Consider the following 21,513-nt stretch of genomic DNA (forward strand, 5'->3'; position numbering starts at 1 on the left):
GGTAAAATAAGTGAAATGACCGTTTTATGAAAATGCCTTGAATAACAAAAAGTGGCAAACCTATGATATTTGACCGTTTGAGGCTGAGAGCAGCCGGACTTTTTATATAAATTTCGGTCAAGTCCGGAATATATGACCGTTTTGGAAGCCATGTTGCTGACAATGATTTCCTTGATACAAAAAAAAATGATTATTAATACATGTAAAGATATTGGTTAAAACAAGTATAGATATGGACTGATTCAAGTACACCTTCTAGGGTGCGCTCAACTTTAGTGACTCTGCACAATGTTTTTTGAATACTAAAGATTGTTTAGGACTTTTTGTTAACAATAAATTCTAGCACATCATGGATGAATAAGTGAGCAATCTATGTTTAAAATTTTATAACAAAATCTCTGTCATTCAGTCCGTGGATTTTTAAAAAAAATTTTTGCTTTATTTGCCTCAAAATCTCTATTTTCAATAAAAGATCATTAAATGCAATGAAACAATAAATAGTATTGCTTTGAGTGACTTTTTCCATTGGTTTATGTACAAAATGCACATCTCTTTTATTCTGTATTTTTGCTATTTTGATATTATTGCACTTTGAAAATTTCCTAATACACAGGCCTACAGAAGTGGTCATAAACCTTATGGTTCATCATAACCTTTTGGAAAAAATGACCGTGTTTATATCACAAAATTTACACAAAGTAAAGACAAAAATGTTCAACAATAAAGTTTTCAAAGCATGACAGGACCTTGGCATCCAACACAACAAAAATTTACAATCAGAATTATGTCATGTATGTTGCATTTGGCAAAAGTTTATAATATGAGGCAGGTTCTACCTCATGGGCCCCAAAGCTTAGATTTCATGTCGATCTGGCCCAAATTTGATGACGATCGGGCCACAGGCGCTTGGGTACAAGATTTGAATAAATATTTTTTGATTTATTGCAGTGAATATTCAATTTTATATTTTTGTACCACATACTGAACACTGCCAAGCTTGCCTTACCTTGTTTTGGATGAATTTATCCACTCTGAAAATATCCCTTATTTTACTGTTACCAGACAATCAGACAACTGTAATTGTCAAGCCCTAACCTGTTTTTGGCTTAATTGAAAAATAAAAGAGAAAATATTTTTTTCATGTTAAAATATATTTACCTGTTCCCTTTAAAAAGTTCAGATGTTTTTTCAACTTATACTTGTTTACTTAATACAGACATTCGAATCAATGTTCATGTGAGCATGCTATATACTGTGTAATGCATATTTATATACATGTGTATATCACCCATTGACTTCTTGTTTACCAAATATTTATAGGTCACAGTTCAACTTGCTACATATACATAATGATTATTTCTTTAAAATGATTCATTTTTTGAATATTATATTTTGAAATATGAATAGTTTTAAACAGCATGTGATTGGAATACCATTTTATAACTCCATTGATGGAGAAAGGAAGCTTGCGAATATGAAGAAACAAACCAAAGAATTACAATTGTTTCCTTTACTACTTTGAAGTATTATTCTTTTTTTTTTATAGGAAACTAGAATTCTCCAACATGTCACGCAGATCCAGTAGAAGTTCTACAATGGACCAAGGGGAATTTATCTTGGAATGTAAAGCAGCATACTTATCAATGTTTGATAGTATAAAAGAAAAGATAGAGTCACAGGATAGCTTATTAGAAGGTACATGTACCAAATGTTATGAATAATATTAATTTCTGAAACAAAAATAGCTTCTGGCAGTAATAATCAAGGGACAAGAAAGTGATAATTACATTCAGACCTGCCAACTGTCACAATTTTAAAAGGTGATTTCCCCCATGCAAGGTGTTGACCTGGATTTTGAAGTTCTTTCTAGGGCGTAAAATACCGGGTCCCCATGATGGAGATATTGACAAGTTGGCTGGTATGAACATCAGATGTTACCCAAAGATTATTGTGTTTTAACAAGTGGATTTTGCATGTATGTTTTATTTGTATTCATAATTTTCTTTATAAGATATGTAAATTTTCAGGACATTTTTGGTTAAATCTGACACATGGAAAATCTTATGCTCCTGTATGAGGTTTTAGGAAAAATCCTGGAAAAAAAACACAAGAAAACCAGACATTTTTGCCGTTATGTAGTTGATGGTTTTTCAGGGCCATAGTAAATAGACCTTTGTACCATTTATTCTCCATTAGGTAGCATATCAAATAGTGTTAAGTAAATACATTTTTATTGCTTCCGAATATATTACAAATATTAGTATACATTACCGTGATTCTACATCAGCAACGTGGGAACATCACAGTCTTAATTTTGATGAATTTTCATGGTCAGTACTGACCCTTTGTTAAACTTTTAATTTCATTTATCAACCTTTACAGCATTACAGCAAACTGGCAGGAATCCATCAGTGAAAGTTTTGAAAAAGTATTGGACAAATGACACAGGTAAGTACAAGTTACTTATAGTCTGAAAATATTATAATCCCTTTTAGTTTTGTATTCCCTCACTCTTATTAATGTATGGTGTGAATATGCTATAATAGATATCAAGCATCCTGAGTTTCTTTCTAGTAGGTATTGATACGTATTTATAACAATAGTTTACTAGTATAGATTTACATTTCAATAATAATAACAAAAAATTAAATTTTTGGGTAGAAAATTGTGTACTGTAAAGAATTCAAGGCTATGGCACTTTTTTATATGACCGCGGTTGTATATTGTATGAAGTTGGCGTCGTCATCATCGTCCGAAGACACATTGGTTTTTGCACTATAACTTTAGTTTAAGTGAATGGATCTCTATGAAATTTTACCATAAGGTTAAATACCACAAAAGGAAGGTTGGGATTGATTTTGGGGGTTATGGTACCAATAGTTAAGGAATGAGGGGCCAAAAAGGGGCCAAAAATAAGCATTTTCTAGTTTCCAGACAATAACTTGTCGAACGGTGTATGGATCTCTCTGAAATTATACCACAAGTTTCCATACCACAAAGGGATGGTTAGGATTTGCTTTGGGTGGTTATGGCTCAAACCGTTTAGGAATTAGGGGCAAAAAAGGGGGAAAAACAAGGTTGTCCTGGTTAATGGACAAATACTTCAGTACAAAACATAATTTAAAGTAGTGTAAGGGAGATAAATCAAATACATCATTTGAATTACCTCCCTTTCACTGCTTTTAAATTATGTATAAAGTAATGGTTAATGAACAATTAAGACAATTTAAAACAGTGTAAGGGAGGTAATCCAAATACAACGTTTTGATTACTTCCCTTACACTGCTTTTATATTATGTTTAAAGAAATGCATATTTATAAAAGAGGGACCAGTAAAAATATCTGCAAATGTTGCATCTTTTTTTTTTTACAAAAAAATCCATTTGAAAGATTTGACACCATATTTTAAATTCTATTATAAAATATATTAAGTTAGCACTATGGTAAATTTAAATTGGTAATTATGGTTGCAAATTCCATTGGAAATTTGAATTGAGATTATAACCATATCTTGAGGGAAAGAATTTTTTTTGCGAAAAAGGGGGGGGGGGGGGGGGGGGGGGGGGGGGTAAAAAGAAATTGTGGGGGGGGGGGTTAATTTTTTCTCATTTCAGATTTCAGAATTATTCTTCAAATATTTTTTTGTTTTTTTTCAAATTTCAAATATAATCTTAAAGTAATCTTTATAAATTGCACAGTATGGCACATTAGATTTGTAAAATCTTTGACCACATTTATTTATTTGTTTATTTGTTATGCCGATTCTGACCGTGTATTTAGATTTTTAATTTTGGGTCCAGTTTTCAAATTGGTCTACATTAAGGTCCAAAGGGTCCAAAATTAAATTTAGTTTGATTTTAACAAAAATTGAATATATGGATTCTTTGATATGCTGAATCTAAACATGTACATGTATTTAGATTTTTGATTTTGGTATGCTGAATCTAACCATGTATTTTGATTTTTGGGCCCCGTTATCAAATTGGTCCACATTGAGGTGAGAAGGGTCCAAAATTAAACTTAAAAAAAAATTGAATTCTTTGGATTCTTTGATATGCTGAATCTAACCATGTATTTAGATTTTGGATATTGGACCATAATAGGTAAATTAAAAAATTTTAAGTTCTTAAGTTCATTCTGTGTCAGAAACCTATGCTGTATCAAATATTTAATCACAATCCAAATTCAGAGCTGTATCAAGCTTGAATGTTGTGTCCATACTTGCCCCAACTGTTCAGGGTTCGACCTCTGCTGTCGTATCAAGCTGCTCCCAGCGGAGCATTTTATTAAGTTATGTCTATGAAATTTCATTTTTTTCCAGTACGAGGAAAATATATTTCAAATAAAACTTTGAATTTGTTGGTATTTGTGTTAAATTTTCATTTATACTATTTATTAGAAAAATGTAAACCTTATATATTGATCTTTCCAGAGTCTACATTAATCAATGCAGTTATTTTACTAGTTAAAAAAATAGCAAAATATCTGTTGTAAATCGAAAGATTTCTTTTTATTTGTTACTACAATCAAATCCAACAGTACTAAATTTCAAGAGCAAAACAAGTCTTGATGCCTTTGCTTCCTATAATAGAATACAATAAACAATAATTCAATATATAAAGAAAGTTTTATCAAGTCAGTATGTATGGCAAACATATTTTAATTATTGTTTTTTCATTTACTCATAACAGATGAATTATCCTTTGACGATTTTGTTGATATCTGCAGAAAAGAACCAGTTACAACGTCAGATGATTTAATGAAAGCATTCAGAAAAATTGACATTAATGGAGATGGTTATATTTCTCTAGAGGAGTTACATAAAATTTTGACTTCAGTAAGATACTTGTCTTAAGAAAAAATGTTTGAGAAAAAAATTAGTTCTACTGGCAGGTATACTTTACACATTGCATAAATTTGCATAATTATAGTATTTGATAAGTTTTTTTTTTAGCTCATTATTTGAAATCCAATCACCTTAGAAAAAAAGTAAAAAAATGCTTTTCATAGTTTGATATCATGACTTTAGTTAAAATTTTGTAATTTATTTTGGTTTTTAAATTATTATAAAATATGCAGTACAATAATTTAAATAGGAGTACATGTACTGAAAAAATTTTATGGAAAAAGGAAACTGTAAGGTTATGCGTCAACATTTAGGTTAAGTGTGTGGTTAATGTTTTTTAGACATCAATAACCCTGTCAAACCTTCATGGAATTTTAGGAAATTTGGACAGAAGTTTGTTTATGGGTAAAATACAGTCTCCAGAGCAAAATTTTTAAAATATTTATTTATATTTTTTCGTATTTTACTGATAAATGGACTTAGTTTTTTTTACATATTGCAGATTATTATTTTTGTCGAGCCTTCGACTTTTGTCGAAAAAGCGAGACATAGCGATCCTACATTCCGTCGGCGTCGTCGGCGGCGTCGGCGGCGTCCACAAATATTCACTCTGTGGTTAAAGTTTTTGAAATTTTAATAACTTTCTTAAACTATCCTGGATTTCTACCAAACTTGGACAGAAGCTTGTTAATGATCATAAGATTATATTCAAAAGTAAATTTTGTAAAAAAAAAAATCCATTTTTTCCGTATTTTACTGATAAATGGACTTAGTTTTTCTGCCAGGAAACATTACATTCACACTGTGGTTAAAGTTTTTGAAATTTTAATAACTTTCTTAAACTATCCTGGATTTCTACCAAACTTGGACAGAAGCTTGTTTATGATCATAAGATTATATTCAAAAGCAAATTTTGTAAAAAAAAAATTCCATTATTTCCGTATTTTACTTATAAATGGACTTAGTTTTTCTGCCAGGAAACATTACATTCACTCTGTGGTTAAAGTTTTTGAAATTTTAATAACTTTCTTAAACTATCCTGGATTTCTACCAAACTTGGAAAGAAGCTTGTTTATGATCATAAGATAGTATCCAGAAGTAAATTTTGTAAAAAAAAAATTCCTTTTTTTCCGTATTTTACTTATAAATGGACTTAGTTTTTCTGCCAGTTAACATTACATTCACTCTGTGGTTAAAGTTTTTAAAATTTTAATAACTTTCTTAAACTATCCTGGATTTGTACCACACTTGGACAGAAGCTTGTTTATGATCAAAAGCTAGTATCTAGAAGGAAATTTTGATAAAATTTTGTTCCATTTTTTCCGTATTTTACTTATAAATGGACTTAGTTTTTCTTCCAGTCAACATTACATACAGTCTGCAGTTTAAGTTTTTAAAACATTTATAAGATTCATAAATTATCCTGGATTTTTACCAAACTTGGACAGAAGCTACTTACAATCAAAAGATAGTATAGAGAGGAATATTTTTAATTTTTTTTTCCTCATTTTTGTTGAGCCTGCGATTAACAGCAAAAGTAGGCAAGACACTGGGTTCCGCGGAACCCTTACGAATTTTTTAAAAGTTCAAAGGAAAAGTTAGAAAAAAGAATGTAACTTGTAGTTGTATAGTAAGTTAGTAACCCCTATGTCAAAGTAAGTATATGAAAGACAAAATGTATAGTATTTTATTGTTTTAATTTCAGAAAGGTGAAAAGAAAAGTAAAAGTGAAGTAAAAACGATGATTGATGAAGTAGATGAAAACAGGGATGGCAGACTGGATTATAAAGAGGTTAAAGTCTAGAACAAATTGTTTTATTTTATTGCCGAGTCTGCAACATTTATGTCACGAAATTGAGACATAGCGATCTCACATTATGTTGACGCCAGCATCGTCAACATTTAAGTTAAATCTGTGGTTAAAGTTTTTTTAGACATCAATAACTTTGTCAAACCTTCATGGAATTTTAGGAAATTTAGACAGAAGTTTGTTTATGACCAAAAGACAGTATCCAGGGCAAAACTTTGAAAATATTTAATTTCAATTTTTTCGTATTTTACTGATAAATGGCATGGACTTAGTTTTTTTTAAATTTAACAAGATACAGTCTGGGGTTAAAGTTTGTTACAAATCAATTACTTTATCAAACCTTCATAGATTTTTATGAAACTTTGGCAGAAGCTTTTTTTATGATTAAGAGATAATATCTGAAGCAAACTTTTGAAAATATATTTTTTTCATTTTCAGTAATTTTCTGATAGATGGACTTAAGTTTTTTACAGTTAACATTTACAGACTGTCTGGGATTTATTGACATGATAAATTTGTAAACTTTCATGAATTGTTATGAAACTTGGACAAAAGCTAATCTTCAAGACAATGAAATAGCATCTAAAGCAAAAGTTTGAATTAGTATTTTACTGATAAATGGACTAACTTTGTAAGTCAACATTACACTTTTACACTGACAGCAGCAATAGAAAGGCGAGACACAGGGTTCCGCAGAACCTTTACGAATTTTTAGAACATGTGGCCCTCTGACTGATGAAGATATCTTAAAAATAGCATCGTCCTAGGTAGAATGCTGAAAAATCAAAACATTTATTATAAAGAAGACAAAATACATCTCTACCCCAAAATAGAAGAAACACAATGACATAACTATATTTACAATCGATGACAGTTTGTATGTTCTCATAAGAAGACTGCTGATTTTTTTTTGTTTGTTTTATTTTTACATTTAAGGGAGACTGTCTTTTCAACCCTTTTGTATATAAATTGCGGTTGATTTCATTGCAAATATAAATAAGTTTATTGGTAGAAATATCTATTTTAATCTCTTTATATTTGATTATGAAAATTGTATACAAATTTCAGGAACCTGTTTTACGTTATTCTGAGGTAAAATTTTATAAAATAAATCATAAGCATGTAATATCTACATGTATGTTGGCTTTCACAGCAACTTTTTCACACTGCCATGCAATAGTTCTATTGGCAAGGTCTTTTTTGACGGATGTGGAAGGAACCCTGGTGGGACAGCTCACGCTAACACTTTTGTGTAGTAACATATTCCATTACACTAATAAGCTACAAATGTTTGCAGACCCTTTGTACTGTTTCATTTGAATTATGCTAAAATTGCGTTCAAAGTTATATTTAGAACTTTATGATCAGTAGCTGATAAACTAGTGAAATATTTATTTAAAGAAATGAAAGGTTTACACATAGATACTTCAAGGAGCAGGAAAACAAACAAAACTGGGTTGTTATGTCTTTATTATAAAACATTTTCTTTCTTAGTTCAATTATTCAGAGTTTGTTTTCTTAATAAAAGCTTTGTATTAGCTGCTATTAAAAAATCTATTCTTCCAGATGAGCTTCAATTAAAGACATATAATTAATATTGTTGTTATTGTAATTTATCTAATTAGCTATTAATTTATAATCATCACAGTAACACAAAACATCTTGCTTTTGCAATCAAAGTAACAAATCAATATGAATTATAAATAAAATAAAAATTTATTAACGAGGAAATATTAATTTTAGATCATAAAATATTTACTACGTGAAATTTCAAAATACTACATACACGATTTGAAGAGGTGAGGGCGACATGTCCAAGCATGGCTTTTGTCTAGGTTATTTTTGTCCTTCTCCCCTGTGTCACATATTCAACTATAAGATATTAAAAGAAAAGCAAAAAGCTGTGCTTTATAATAGTCATCGTCAATATTGTTACTGGCCATATTTTTTCTGGAATTTATATATCCATGAGCTTTCCATGGTACTCTAGTGGTTAATTTCCTGTTAAACTAAGGTTAGTTTATTCATTATTATACCCCTATCTTGAATACCCCTTCTCAAAGAGGGGTAATTATTGTGATGCACATTTCAGTTCCTCACAATTTTAGTTGACAGATGATAAGGAAATTACAACTTGACAAAATCTCTTGAAATTCAAACAAAGATTCATGGACCATAAAATACAGGTAAAATTCCATTTTGATGTTTTTGACATGTATGATTCAAAAGTTATTCCCCTTAGTTATCTTAAAAATTTGGATTGATTTAGTTTCTGGATGATAAGTAAGGCACCAAATCTTTTGAAATTTAGACATAGAATACAGACCAAGTTAGCATTTGGCATTGCTGGTTCAAGAGTTATGCCCTTATAAAGATTTTTAAAAATGTAAGTATTTTGGTTCCAAGGTGATACGTAAAGAACCATCTTTCAAAATCTTATAGATTTTATCAATAAGTCATCAACCAAAAAAAAAAACGGCTGGCACGGGAATATATGATCATAAGATCACGTCAAGCTAGTTTTACCCTGCTTTTATAATCAATTAATATACATCACCTTTTAAACAACTAAGTTTTGAGTGTATCATCACAGAATATTGTTGAACTATCATTGTTAAATCCAGTACATGATATAAATTATTGTCAAATAGAATTTAAAATATCAAGAGCATTTACAACATGTAATATTTTTTAGTCTTTTTATCACTGTTACACATTTCTTAGTACTATAACCAATAATGAGTGATTCATTATTTGAAATATTGTCACATTTTATTTGGTCAGCATGTTTGAGTAAAAGAAAATCACATGGAATATTTTTTTTTATTTTGTCTGTTGGAATGAACAGAGCTGTTGATAGTAAATAAAGTATTAGAGTCAAGAAAATGACATGAAAAACGACTTCATTTCTGCTAGACAATAAATAGTTACCAAATTTTCAAGGGAAACAATCTGTAATATTTTGATAAATGTGCTGTTAAATTGCTTTATTGAATTATTAAATGAACAATAACTAATGTACTTACAAATAAGATGTATAAAATTGTCAGCCGTTAAAAGTAATCTGCTGGGTAGAGATATTATAATCTTAAATTCAGACTCCTCTATTGGGTAACAGTAATAGTCAGAACATGATTCTTTGTTAATGAGTACATATACCATTTCAAAGCACTGATATTTTTTCTTGCAATGTCCAAATATCAAATTCTTTTACTTTTTCCATGGCAAAAAAAGTCATTTAAAATCAGTTTAGGTTCAGATAAATCTGGTATATGCATATTATATGCAATGAAAAAAATGGAAAAATTGCAATTTTGTCGATATTTATTTCCATTATTTTGCTAAAGTCTGCACACTAGCCTACCATATAGAAAATTTATAGTTCATTGAATATTTAAATTCATTATTCACCTATATCCACGAATTCTACAAAAATTATTATCTCACTAATAATAATGAATCCACAGTATTGGAACACTAGTTTCAACTAGCAGGTTTTATTTGATAGATGATGAAGACTGAATTGTCTTTTTTAATCAAAGTGACCTTCAATTGAGATAGATTTGGTAAGTATAGATGAACACTAGTAGAGATAATATTTATTCTTATTTCTTATATTTTCAGTTTTGCAAAATGGTCATGTCTACGACAGAAGAAAGCAAAAAAATGCAAAGGAAAATGATGGAAAGGAAAGAAAAAAAGAAAAAGCAAGAAATAGAAAGGAGAGGTAAGAAATAATTCACTTTTATTTGAAATCATTATTTTATTTATGGATGTTTGATGTCTTATTTATTTTAGAATTAGTGTAATTTCAGGTACATTTCCATGTAAGAATTTGAAAAGTGGTGTTACATAATAGAAGAGGAATTTACCATTCATATTAAATTTTGAATCTAAAATGCTAAATATTTAGTTAGAAGATATCTTTTTCAAAGACTGCACTTAAAAACTGGATAAAACATTGGAAAATAACTGTTGAAATAGAAAAGATTTTTTAATATATACAGATAAATTCTTCATGAAGCATCAGAAGGAGAAAATGATACAAGTTCTTTATTAATTTCAAAATCATATAATGTGTCACATTTAAGTTCCACTTGTGTAATTCTTGCATAAATCTGCACCGAATTGTTCTAAAATTATATTAATTGACAAGTTTTGCCATTTGCCTGCCAAAAGTCGGTGGATCTATCTGGGTAATCAGATACTCCATCAATAAAACTGGCCAACATGATATAGCCATGGTTATGGAAGTTGATTTAAAACACCAACAAACAAACAATTAACATTGAAAGAGCATCTATGAGGGTCTGGATGGGGATCCTTCATTTCTATATATTTGTTTTAGACCATTTCTCTTTATTCTTTCTTTATTTTGCCCATTTCTCTCTATTCTTTATTTATTTTGCCCATTTTTCTCTATTCTTTATATTTTAGCACGCCATTATTCTCTATTCTTAATATTTTTTGACTGTTTTTCTCCATTCTTTCCTTTTTTGTCCATTATTCTCTATTCTGTTAACCCCATCCACACCCTCATTTATGTCCAGTAATTGATACATAGAAGATTATATGGAAAGTATTATAAAGTTATTTTCTATAGGTGACGTATCGGGATCGCAGGTATCTGTAAGATCTACAGCGTCATCGGTAAAAAGTAAGATCGGTTATTCTCAAGATACTTTGTGTGAACCTTTTATTTCCTTTATTAATAACAACCTGGTGGATAAATGAACTGAGCTTATTGCTTAAAATTACGACATTTTAACAATTTAATTTTTAAAAACCCTCATGCTTGATCCTAGCAGTCTCTTAATCTATCTATTAATCTTAGTATTCACAAAATTTATTCTTTGGCTTCTGCATTTTTTTAGTATTTAACAAACTTTTCCTTCCAGTTATATATTTAAGTTAACAGGCTTTTGTATTGTATAACTACTAATATGATATCTTTAAACAGTTTTGTGAAACATTATTTTTTTTACAAGTACAATCATGTAATTTATATGTATTTTTTATTTAAATTTCAATTTAATTTTTGGAAGGAAAACATTTAGCAGATGCTGTTTACAAATGTGATTTTCAGTTCATCAAAATAATCTTGAAAGATAACCTTTCTTTTTTTCTTTGTTTTTATTTTAAAAGAGTATGTAATTGTTTTACATAACATTTTAACTTAGATGTGCTCTGAAAATAATCATAACGTGTGTTATTCTCTGGTTTTTGTTGGATCTGTTTTCATAATACATTCGTAAGCACTTGGTAACATGGTTTGTAGCACAAATGACTAAAAGTTAGTTGTATTGTTCACTGCAGATCAAGAGAAAAGCGCTTCTCAAGCAAATATTGAGTCTGGTAATAGAAGTAAGAGGTTTATCATATAAATAGAAGTGATTTGGTGGCTTTTTTGTTTGAATACATTTATATGTTGTTAAAGGAGAAAGAAACTTAACAATTTAAATTGCTACACATGTCCCCTAACTTTTTTCTGTCCTTATTTGAATCTACTGCCAGTGTAAAAGCAGGGATCTTGCTGGCATCTGATGATGACATATATTTTTTTCATCAGTAACAAAACAATGCTATCTTTTCTCATTTTAGAATAATGATGTTCAGTTTCAAGTCAATATATTCAGAAGGAATTTTCAAAAAATGTGTAGAGAGCAATAAGATATAATTGATTTGTTAATACACAAAAACACACAGATTAACTTGCAGCGAAAAACAAAAATAATTACTTTTTTTCAATACAGACAAGTTAGCCATTTTGATGTTTGTCTTGTTTCTCCATTAGTCACAATAGAATTAAAAAAATATTTCATTGTGTTATAAAAGACAAGGAAAGAAGGAAAATGTGCTTAATCTAATTTTACAACTTAAAGACAATAAAAGAGGCTATTTTCTCACGTAAAAGGACATTTTTAAATTAAAGAACTTATTGGTTTCTTTCTCCTTTATTTAAATGCTAAATGGCTTATATGAAAGTTGAAACAAATAAATAACCAATTTTTATTAATAAATATACATCATGTGACTGCCTAATATTTGTACAATATAACAGAGAGTGAGAAAGTGCAATACTTTACCAGACTTGATTTATTCAAAACGGCTTCAGAATTAACTACTCGCTGATTCAATAAAATTTATAAGACCAGCTTTGTATCAGTTCAACTTACACAACCATAATCTTTATACAGATAAGTATTACAAATTTACAAACCTAGGGAACTAAAATAAAATTAATTGATATTGTTCTTTTGACGAAGCCAGTTTTGACATATTTTTTTTCTAAATCAATATTTGCAAAACTAGATGAAGGCAATTATTCATCCCATTGGTCAATAGACCTGTCTTTGATCTCTACAAAAGATAATGACGATTTTTTTACATTGTAACTAAGTGTGTGGTGTGGTAAAGAAAACTACAGTGGCAGTGCCAATTTTCTCTGTAGCTTTAGTGTTATCTAATATAGTTTTGACATGACAAAATGAATATGTTTTGCTGGTAAACTTTCAATAACTGATCTTTTAAAAAAAAAATTGGCTTGTTTAAAATGGCATAAACAAACTCAAATATATATGCTTTTCGGATTTCATTCAAACTTTTACAGATGATTAGGGATAACAGACTGAGGAATTATCTATTGTTCATAATTTTGTCACTGTTCTGGTTCCAGAGTGATTGGGACTTAGCTGGTCTAAAATAGACTTGTTCAAATTAATAACACTCTAACTTGAATTTGCTATGAAGGATTTCTCATATGAATTTCAACCCAGATTTCACAGTTCACTGACCGTGCAAATGTGATAGTGCAACTAGGGCGTGGTGTCCTATGGACACATATTCTTGTTTTTATTACTAGTAAATTTGTCAATCTTTAACCAGCTCTTGTGGGTCAAACCTGAAGAATGTAAAGTTTTTGCAAAAGATTTCTTTTTGTTTGCTACTGCTTAAGCTTTTTCTTTGAGCATGGTGGTGTCTATTTGCAACTGCTTTACTTGATTATCTGTTTGACAGATACAGTATTTAAATTTGAATTATATACAGATAATAACAGATAGAGTTTGTGATCCTGTTTGTCTATGAAGTTTGAACAGGTTTTGATATATTTGGAATTTTGCAATCAGTAAAAGGCTAATGATGCACATGTTATTACATCAGAAATCATACATTGGTTTACCAATTTCTCCCCAAGATTTAATTCTGTTTTGATTTATCAAAAGCTATTGTGAAAAATATCCATGGTTGAAATCATAATTGGTTATATGAATTGTCTAGAAAAATCACTTTGACCAAGATGTTTCACTTGAGCCTTATTGATAGCAATACCTAACATTTTTTTTGAATTGCTGTTGATAAATCTAAATTGAATTGATCAGTTGCTAGAAACATTGGTTAACAAATAAATGGTTTAAGGTGTAAAAAGAAAAAAAAAAGTTGATCAAATGTATATTGTTAAGGTCAAGTTGAAGTGGTATCATTCCTAATTTTAAATTCAAGAAGGATGCAGTTTATTACCCTTTCCCTTATAAATATTTCATACATGTAGTAAAATTTGTCTTTTTAAAAACACATCAAAGACACATTGTTTATAAAGGTATTTATTGAAATAAATGTTTACAAAAGCTTTTTAATGTGCTTTGCTGTGTTTAATTTTTTTTTTATTATAACCATGTTTTTAAGCTTTCTCAAATCATTAAAACATATTAATGGTGAAATTGTGTTTGATTTTTCACAAATGATACCTGGCTGTGATATTTTGTTCAAAATTTTTAACTGAAGTCCTATGCCTTATGGATTTGTTATTGTAATGTCATAAATATCTAACATTTTCAATGATGGGATGACATCAAATAATAATTTGTCACCAAATCATCCAGATGGCAGTGAATTACTTTGACTTGACCTTAATAATACAATGGTCAACTCGTGATTTGAAAGTGGGTTGGTTTGTATGTTTAAAAATGTACGACAGTAAAAAGTAGAGGAATGAGTATTGTGATTATTGTTGTGAATTAGTAGTGGTCATATTGATGGTTATATTTGACACAGTGTGAGTAGCAATACTGAAGGTTTGAAGTTAGAAGGTGTGCTTTTTTAGCAACAGCTTATTTAGCCTTTTTTAGATGCTTTTATTTTCCTCTGTTTCTGTTTAAATTTTACAAGTTTTAATGAAAAAGTTTTTGCATTTTATTTGTTTTTAATTGTGCTAACTTTATACCTAGTTTTAAACTCATTATTTTATAATTTGTTTACAGCTCAATATTATTTAAAAATTTTAATACATGTACATTTAATTTTTGTTAAAAGTGCAATTTTATTGATTTTGTTTTGTTTAGACTGCTACATATAAAGTTGGAGCAAGACATAGATGTGACTTTCCCAGCAGCAGCATTGTTGTCAACACCTAATGTTGAGGTTTATAATTAGATCAGTTTCACAATAAGCTATTTCAGTAATACAAAAAAAAGAAGGGTCCACCTACTCAACTTTGCTTTAGGGTATTTGGGATTTTTACATTGTATAAAGGTAAAGATTTGTATTAGGTTTTTTTTTAAGAAACAGTAAAAACTGACCTTTGAAGTTTTACATCCTTTTGCATCGGAATCCAACTATTAAGATTTCAAGCAAAGAACAAGGCTCCACCTCCTAACAATATTTTAAGAACTTATATTTATTTTTCTTTGTGACTTTTGAATTTTACTTTTAAATGTTAAGTTTTCTTTATCTTATCATGTGTTAACAGAAAGGAAGAATATCTAACAATGGCCCATTGATTTTGGGAATGTAGCTATATGAGCATTATAATATCTTATTTTCAAGAGTGCCTAACTTCTTTTAGTCATACCTCTGTAAGCTTGGAGTAAATCAAAGTTTTCTTTTCATGTCTATTTTTAAAATCACTAATTAGTTAGTATTTTGCCTTAAAACTAGAAATAACATTGTTATCGATCAGATACATTGCATAGCTTGCGAGATACATCTTTTTGTGGCAATTAAATTTTAAAATTTTGTTTTCTTTCTTTTTATTTGTTTATTTTCACCTATTCTATTGTTAAGAAAAAGAAGCTAATAAGGAAAACAAAGACGATGACGATGATGATGAAATTGATGAGGAATGTGTGACTGCAAGAAGTGGAAGTGCAAGGTCAGAAAGGCCTAAACCATCTCCTAGAAAATCTATGTCGGAGACCACAACAAGTCAGGCTAAAGATGTATCCCCCTTAAGAACATCTTTTAAGGAAAAAACTGAAGATATATCAGGTTCTAGAACTAGTCTGCAGAGTAAAGATGATGTTTTACTGACTTCAAGAAGGTCTTCACGGTCACAAACTAAAGATTCATCAAGGAGTAAAAAGGAGAAAGATAGAGAAGGTTTATGTTCTTCAAGATTATCAAACAGTCCAGATAAATTAATGGGTTCAAATTCAACCCTTCAAAACGTACCCGATGTAATCGGTTCTAATGTTTCACTTACATCTGCTAGTGGTTTGATGGCTAAAAATCTTCGACAAAATGGTAAAGAGTTTGCTTGTGATTTTGTTGCTGTTACGATGTTTGTCACTTATACAGGTCTGGGATTTCCCAGAATGCATTTTGTATACACAAATATAGATTTATTAATAACATTCAATTTTTTATTGAAAATGTTTTCGAATCATAAATTTCAGTGAAATCCCAAGCCTGCGTTCACATCTGCATTTTCACCATCAATGCATGCCTTGTTTTGGAGCATAAAGATGCGAGGGAATTTTCATATTCATCATCAGATGGAACTCATCTTAAATCAACATGACATAATTTTGCTTGGTTTGCTTGTTCAATCCAGCTGCTTTCCTCAGTAGAGGCCAGCCTATTTGAGCTTACTTATATCAGGATTCTGAATGTCAGCTTCTATATTCACTCTGTACATGTGCTGTTTAACCAGATCCATTATATATCTGTGTAAAGAGAAGATTTGTCAATATATACAATTACATTGTTATGTTTTTTTAATGGTATTATGAATTTTTCACAGTGTTATGCATTAAATACCACTAATATCATTGATTTTTCAAATATTGAACAATTTCTATCAGATTTAATATCCCCTCATACCCTGTGTAATCCAACATTTTACCATGTAAAGAGCCTGTAATGCCAAAATCAGGAATATGACAGTCATTTTTGTTCTTTTTTCATCTATTGATATGTTGGAGCTATACTGTTTCTGCCAGTGATTTCTTACAACCTCAAGAGTTTTCTCACCATTTAGTAACATTAGGTTTTCATGCTCTATATTTTACACTTGAATACTCTATGATTAAGTTTTGAATTCATGTCTATATCTAATTGAAATAAATGGTAGCATATCAGTAGAGTTTTGCTGTTTCAATTCTCTATAACATTAGTGCAAACAATATATTAACTTCAGTTATGTTTCATATTTAGTTTCATGATGAAAAGAATTATTTAGAAAATGTATTGCAAAAGAACTAAAACTTTACCCCAGAATCAGTTGATCTTTGAAATGCTATTCAAATTTTTGCAAGTTAAACTGTCCCATTGAATAAACACAATAGCTATTGTTCTCTGTGGAGTTTATAAAAGACAGTCACATGAGCTTTATGTGAGCAAATATTTAAAATTCATGTGTCTTGACATCAACGTATATGTGTGTGAGAATTGTTTTGATGTGTTTGGTATTGTTTTGTTTTCTTGTATGGAAGTACATTTATGTTTGCACCGTGGTTTGTTGTTTGAATACTTGGTTGTGGATGTTTTATGTTGTAGTAATGCATATTGTCTTGATACATCATGGCATTTCATCATGGCAAAAATGGCATATGTGTTGCTAGTCTTTGGTTGTCAGTTCTTTAGTATATGGGCCTACTTTTTGCTGTTTACTATAGCGTTGTTGGTTGTATACAAATTACTCAAAGATTAATTAAAATAAGGATTACTGGTAACATGGGTTCCATCAAAAGAATGTTTGGTAACTTTTTATTGTGGGTTGAGATTTAATAAAACAAACATGTAAAGCTGTTTAACTGGAAGTAAACAGAAGTATGTCATATCAATCCTTAGTTTGACCATTGTTAAGCTATTACTATAATACTTGATCAAACTACATCAAATCACTAGGAGCTTTAAGTATTGTGGGTCTTTGTAACCTTATTTTCATGCTTCACTGACTGTTTAATTTTACTTTGGAGTTAGAAGTCAAGTGCTTGAGTATGTAATAACTTATTTTGATAAAGTAACGTCAAGAAGAAACTTTTGATTACACTTTGTTAAAGTTATTTAAAAATAAGTAATACAAGACACTTTTCCTTCGAAAGCTCACACTTTTTATATTTTGTCTTGCCTGCCACAAAAGTTGCAGTATGCAAGACTTAGGTATTACTATCCAGCGGTGGCATAAACTATTTGTATAAAGCTTTATATTTCTGAAGGAAGAAGACCTGGATGCTTCATATCTTGTATGCAGATACATGTACCTTATGATACAAAGTTTCCGTCTGTCATCTGTCCATTGTCCCTGACCTTATTTTCATGGTTCCGTGACTGCTTGAAAAAAATTATTGTTTTTTTGTCATGTGAATTTCTCACTTATAATGAGTAATAGGATAATTATATTTGGTATATGGGTTCCTTGCAACATCTACATATAAAAAGAAGATGTGGTATGATTGCCAATGAGACAACTCTCCCAAAGAGAACAAATGACACAGAAATTAACATGTCCATCATATAGGTTTCACCTGACCTCGACCTCATTTTATGGATCAGTTATCAAGGTTAAAGTTACATGATTAGGTCCGTTTCTCAAATACTATAAGCAATACGTCAACTATATGTGGTGTTTTGAATAATTGTAATGGGTACACGCCAGTCTGGCAGGTTTCATCTGACCTTGACCCCATTTTCATGGTTCATTGATCAGGTTAAGTTTTTGTATTTTGGTCTGTTTTTCAAATACCATAAGCAATAGGTCAACTATATTTAGTGTATAAAAAAATTGTAAAATCAATGATCAGTGAAGCAGGCGAAACATTTCAGCATGTGCACTCTTGTTAATTTAATTTCTTTTCAAAAAGTCAATTCTGTTATTATTAAACATTTTCCCCTTTTATAAAAAGTTTACAAAAATAGATGTAGTATAATTGAAAAATTGGTACATTTAAATCCAATATTGTCTCAAGTTTTGCTTGAATATTAAATTTTTACACAGTAAATGGTTGCATCCTAGTTTTAATGTTAGTTGCATACTCTTCTTACCCTGATTCTACCCTTGTACTTATTTTTTTGCAACAATTTCAGATTTTTTTTCTCAAATTATTGTTATTAGTATGTAATTGTTTATTTGCATCCTTGCTAGTCAAACATAACATGCATTGAAAATACTGAACATTATGTGTTAAAAATACCGAACAATATGTATGAAAAATACTGAACACTATGTGTTAAAAAACGTTCACATTTGTTTAGTTCACTTTATGTGTTTAGACAAATGTCAGATGTTATTTAATCAATAGTAAAGTTATGAAAGCAGTAGTTAGTGTTCTTGTGAGTATGACTACAGATAAATAAAATAAACTGTAATGATATTTATGTACTGTGGATTCATTCATTTTCATGGATTGAGGAAAAATATATTATTTAGATACCTGCTGACATGGTTTTAATCAAATTCTGCAATGTCCATAGCAAATTTGTATTTTGCTGAGCATCTAAATTCATGGTTAACCTGTACACAAGAAATCAGTGAAAATAACTACCCCATGAATGATAATGAGTTTACAGTAAGTTTAAATAGTCCCAGTTCAATCTTGCCTTTGGTTTCCATCACTGAACACCACTAATCCCTGCTGAACAATTTAACTTCCAATACCCTTATACACCAATATGAATTTTTATTTTCAGGAGAGGTAAAATCATAACCTAATTTTTTTTCAGAGTATTTTTGATAAAATTAAATGTTATCTCACAGCAAAAATGAATGGTTATTTACATACATGTATAAAATAATGGCTTAGCTTGCAAATTTGATTATCCCACTTGCTAACAACTTACAAGTATTTCACACAAGTTTTCTGAAAGAAAGTTGAATAATCCCTTCCAAAACAACCATTTTGATAGATTTGGCAGCATAAACGCAACATGTCTTGCAATCAGTAGGTTAAGTACAGTGGCACTTGTAATAAGAATGAGTGGACTCAAAGAATGAATTTTTAAGCTCAATGCAAATGGATAGTAGATCCATCAATTCACTACAATATCCAGTACAGGACAGTACTGCTACCTATAATTCCAAACAACTTGCATTGCTCATTATCACCAAAAAAGTTTTTCTTTTGAAACAAAGCCTTATTTGTTAACAAACATACATTTTGTCCTGGATGTGATAGTAATACATATCAAATAAAAAGTTTCACTGTACTTTTTAAATATTTCTTTATATATTTGAATGCTTTTCACCAGTTTTAGAATGTTCACCAGAGGATTAATTTGAAGAAAAACACAATTTAATGACATTCTTTTGATTTTAATTTTATTATATTTTTGTTCTTATTACTAGTTTTTGTTTACTAAATACTTTTGTAAAAGAAAAAACAGTTTATGATATTTATTTTGATTTGTTTTAATAATAATTTAAGATAGAATGAAGAATAAGATGATAATGCTTTATGTTTTGGTTTTCAGTTGGAACACCGTCAGGATCGAGAAAATCATCATTATTAAGTATTGGTACATAATTGTTGTTCTTTTTTGTGTTGCACTTTGTTTGAAAGTTTTAGACGTGTTTGCTTTAGTTTTTCATCACAGGTTCTGGTTGCACTAACTTCATCTCTCAAAACATAATTCAAGAGAACTGTTAGTTTTTCTTAATCTCTATATATTTCTTTCATGCAGCTTTTCTTGAATCCATTTATTTTTATATTTTTTTGGGGTCAGTAAGTTAACCAAACATCAAGGATTTTTTTGTGTTTACCCATAAACTTATTACAGATCTTCTAGAGGCAGTACTTCTCTAATTTTATAGATGAAGTATTTTTTTTTTATATATCTAAATAGAATATGGAATTCTTAAGTTTTTGATAATCATATATTTCAAATTTTTTTTTTATCATAACTTTAAAATCCACCCTCTTAAGATGTATTAAAAATATATAAACAGAAAGGAGCTTGTTTTTTTTCCCTATTTTGCAAGCCACTTGTGTACATGTGCACTACTGGAAATGAACTGTTTTCTGTCATGCATGGAATGCATTGTCTTCAAGTTTTATTTTTTTATTGATCAATTGATAAGTGTAATTATGCTATAGCTGCAAATTTTTAATTTATGTTTTTATCAAAGATGATTTTAGAATGTTAAGTACTTATCCTAATATATTTTTTTTCCTGATTATCTTATGGTTTTTTTAATCATTTAGAATAATCATTTTTGACAGAGACGAAGTCTAGTAATAGAAATATTGAAAATAAAAGAAAGGCCAATTCAGAGACAGTTTAAATTACCGAAGTTAATCAAGTTATATAAATATTTTTTATAAATTTATAGTTTGTAGGGGAGAGGGAAAGAAGAAATTAATTTCATGAGTAAAATATTTTTGAATTAAAATTTAATTTCTTGTAAAATATTGTAAAAAAAGAAGACAATTCATGAGATGTTACTTTTTTTTACCTTATAACCCTCATTAACAGGTGAAGGAAGTCCCCCTATCCCTGCACAAAGAAAATCTTTATTGCACACTGCTTCTTCTTCAGATCCAGGTAAACAACTCTTCTATATTTGTTTTACAATACTAATCATGTAGTTTGCACTTTTTATTTTAAGGTGGAGAGCTGTCTGTATAGATAGGTTTGGAATGAA

General features: G+C 29.5%; 1 protein-coding gene across 20 annotated transcripts in view; it reads left to right on the forward strand.

The window, feature by feature from the left end:
* LOC127708071 (EF-hand calcium-binding domain-containing protein 7-like) overlaps positions 1 to 21,513 on the forward strand; it is a 36,348-nt gene that overhangs the window by 2,965 nt on the left and 11,870 nt on the right. For 3 of the 20 annotated variants that reach the window (XM_052212889.1, XM_052212879.1, XM_052212871.1), the window contains exons 2-11: positions 1,547 to 1,695; positions 2,383 to 2,448; positions 4,692 to 4,837; positions 6,552 to 6,638; positions 7,725 to 7,748; positions 10,281 to 10,383; positions 11,260 to 11,313; positions 11,973 to 12,020; positions 15,717 to 16,175; positions 21,345 to 21,413. In XM_052212889.1, coding sequence (XP_052068849.1) covers positions 1,566 to 1,695; positions 2,383 to 2,448; positions 4,692 to 4,837; positions 6,552 to 6,638; positions 7,725 to 7,748; positions 10,281 to 10,383; positions 11,260 to 11,313; positions 11,973 to 12,020; positions 15,717 to 16,175; positions 21,345 to 21,413 — 1,186 coding nt within the window. In that variant the 5' untranslated portion in view covers positions 1,547 to 1,565. Of the gene's footprint in view, positions 1 to 1,546; positions 1,696 to 2,382; positions 2,449 to 4,691; positions 4,838 to 6,551; positions 6,639 to 7,724; positions 7,749 to 10,280; positions 10,384 to 11,259; positions 11,314 to 11,972; positions 12,021 to 15,716; positions 16,176 to 20,342; positions 20,388 to 21,344; positions 21,414 to 21,513 lie in introns of all 20 variants that reach the window. The other 17 variants (XM_052212899.1, XM_052212958.1, XM_052212967.1 and 14 more) reach the window with 17 other exon arrangements.

This window comes from Mytilus californianus, unplaced genomic scaffold (genome assembly GCF_021869535.1).
Source record: "Mytilus californianus isolate M0D057914Y unplaced genomic scaffold, xbMytCali1.0.p SCAF_1, whole genome shotgun sequence".
NCBI classification, from domain to species: domain Eukaryota; kingdom Metazoa; phylum Mollusca; class Bivalvia; order Mytilida; family Mytilidae; genus Mytilus; species Mytilus californianus.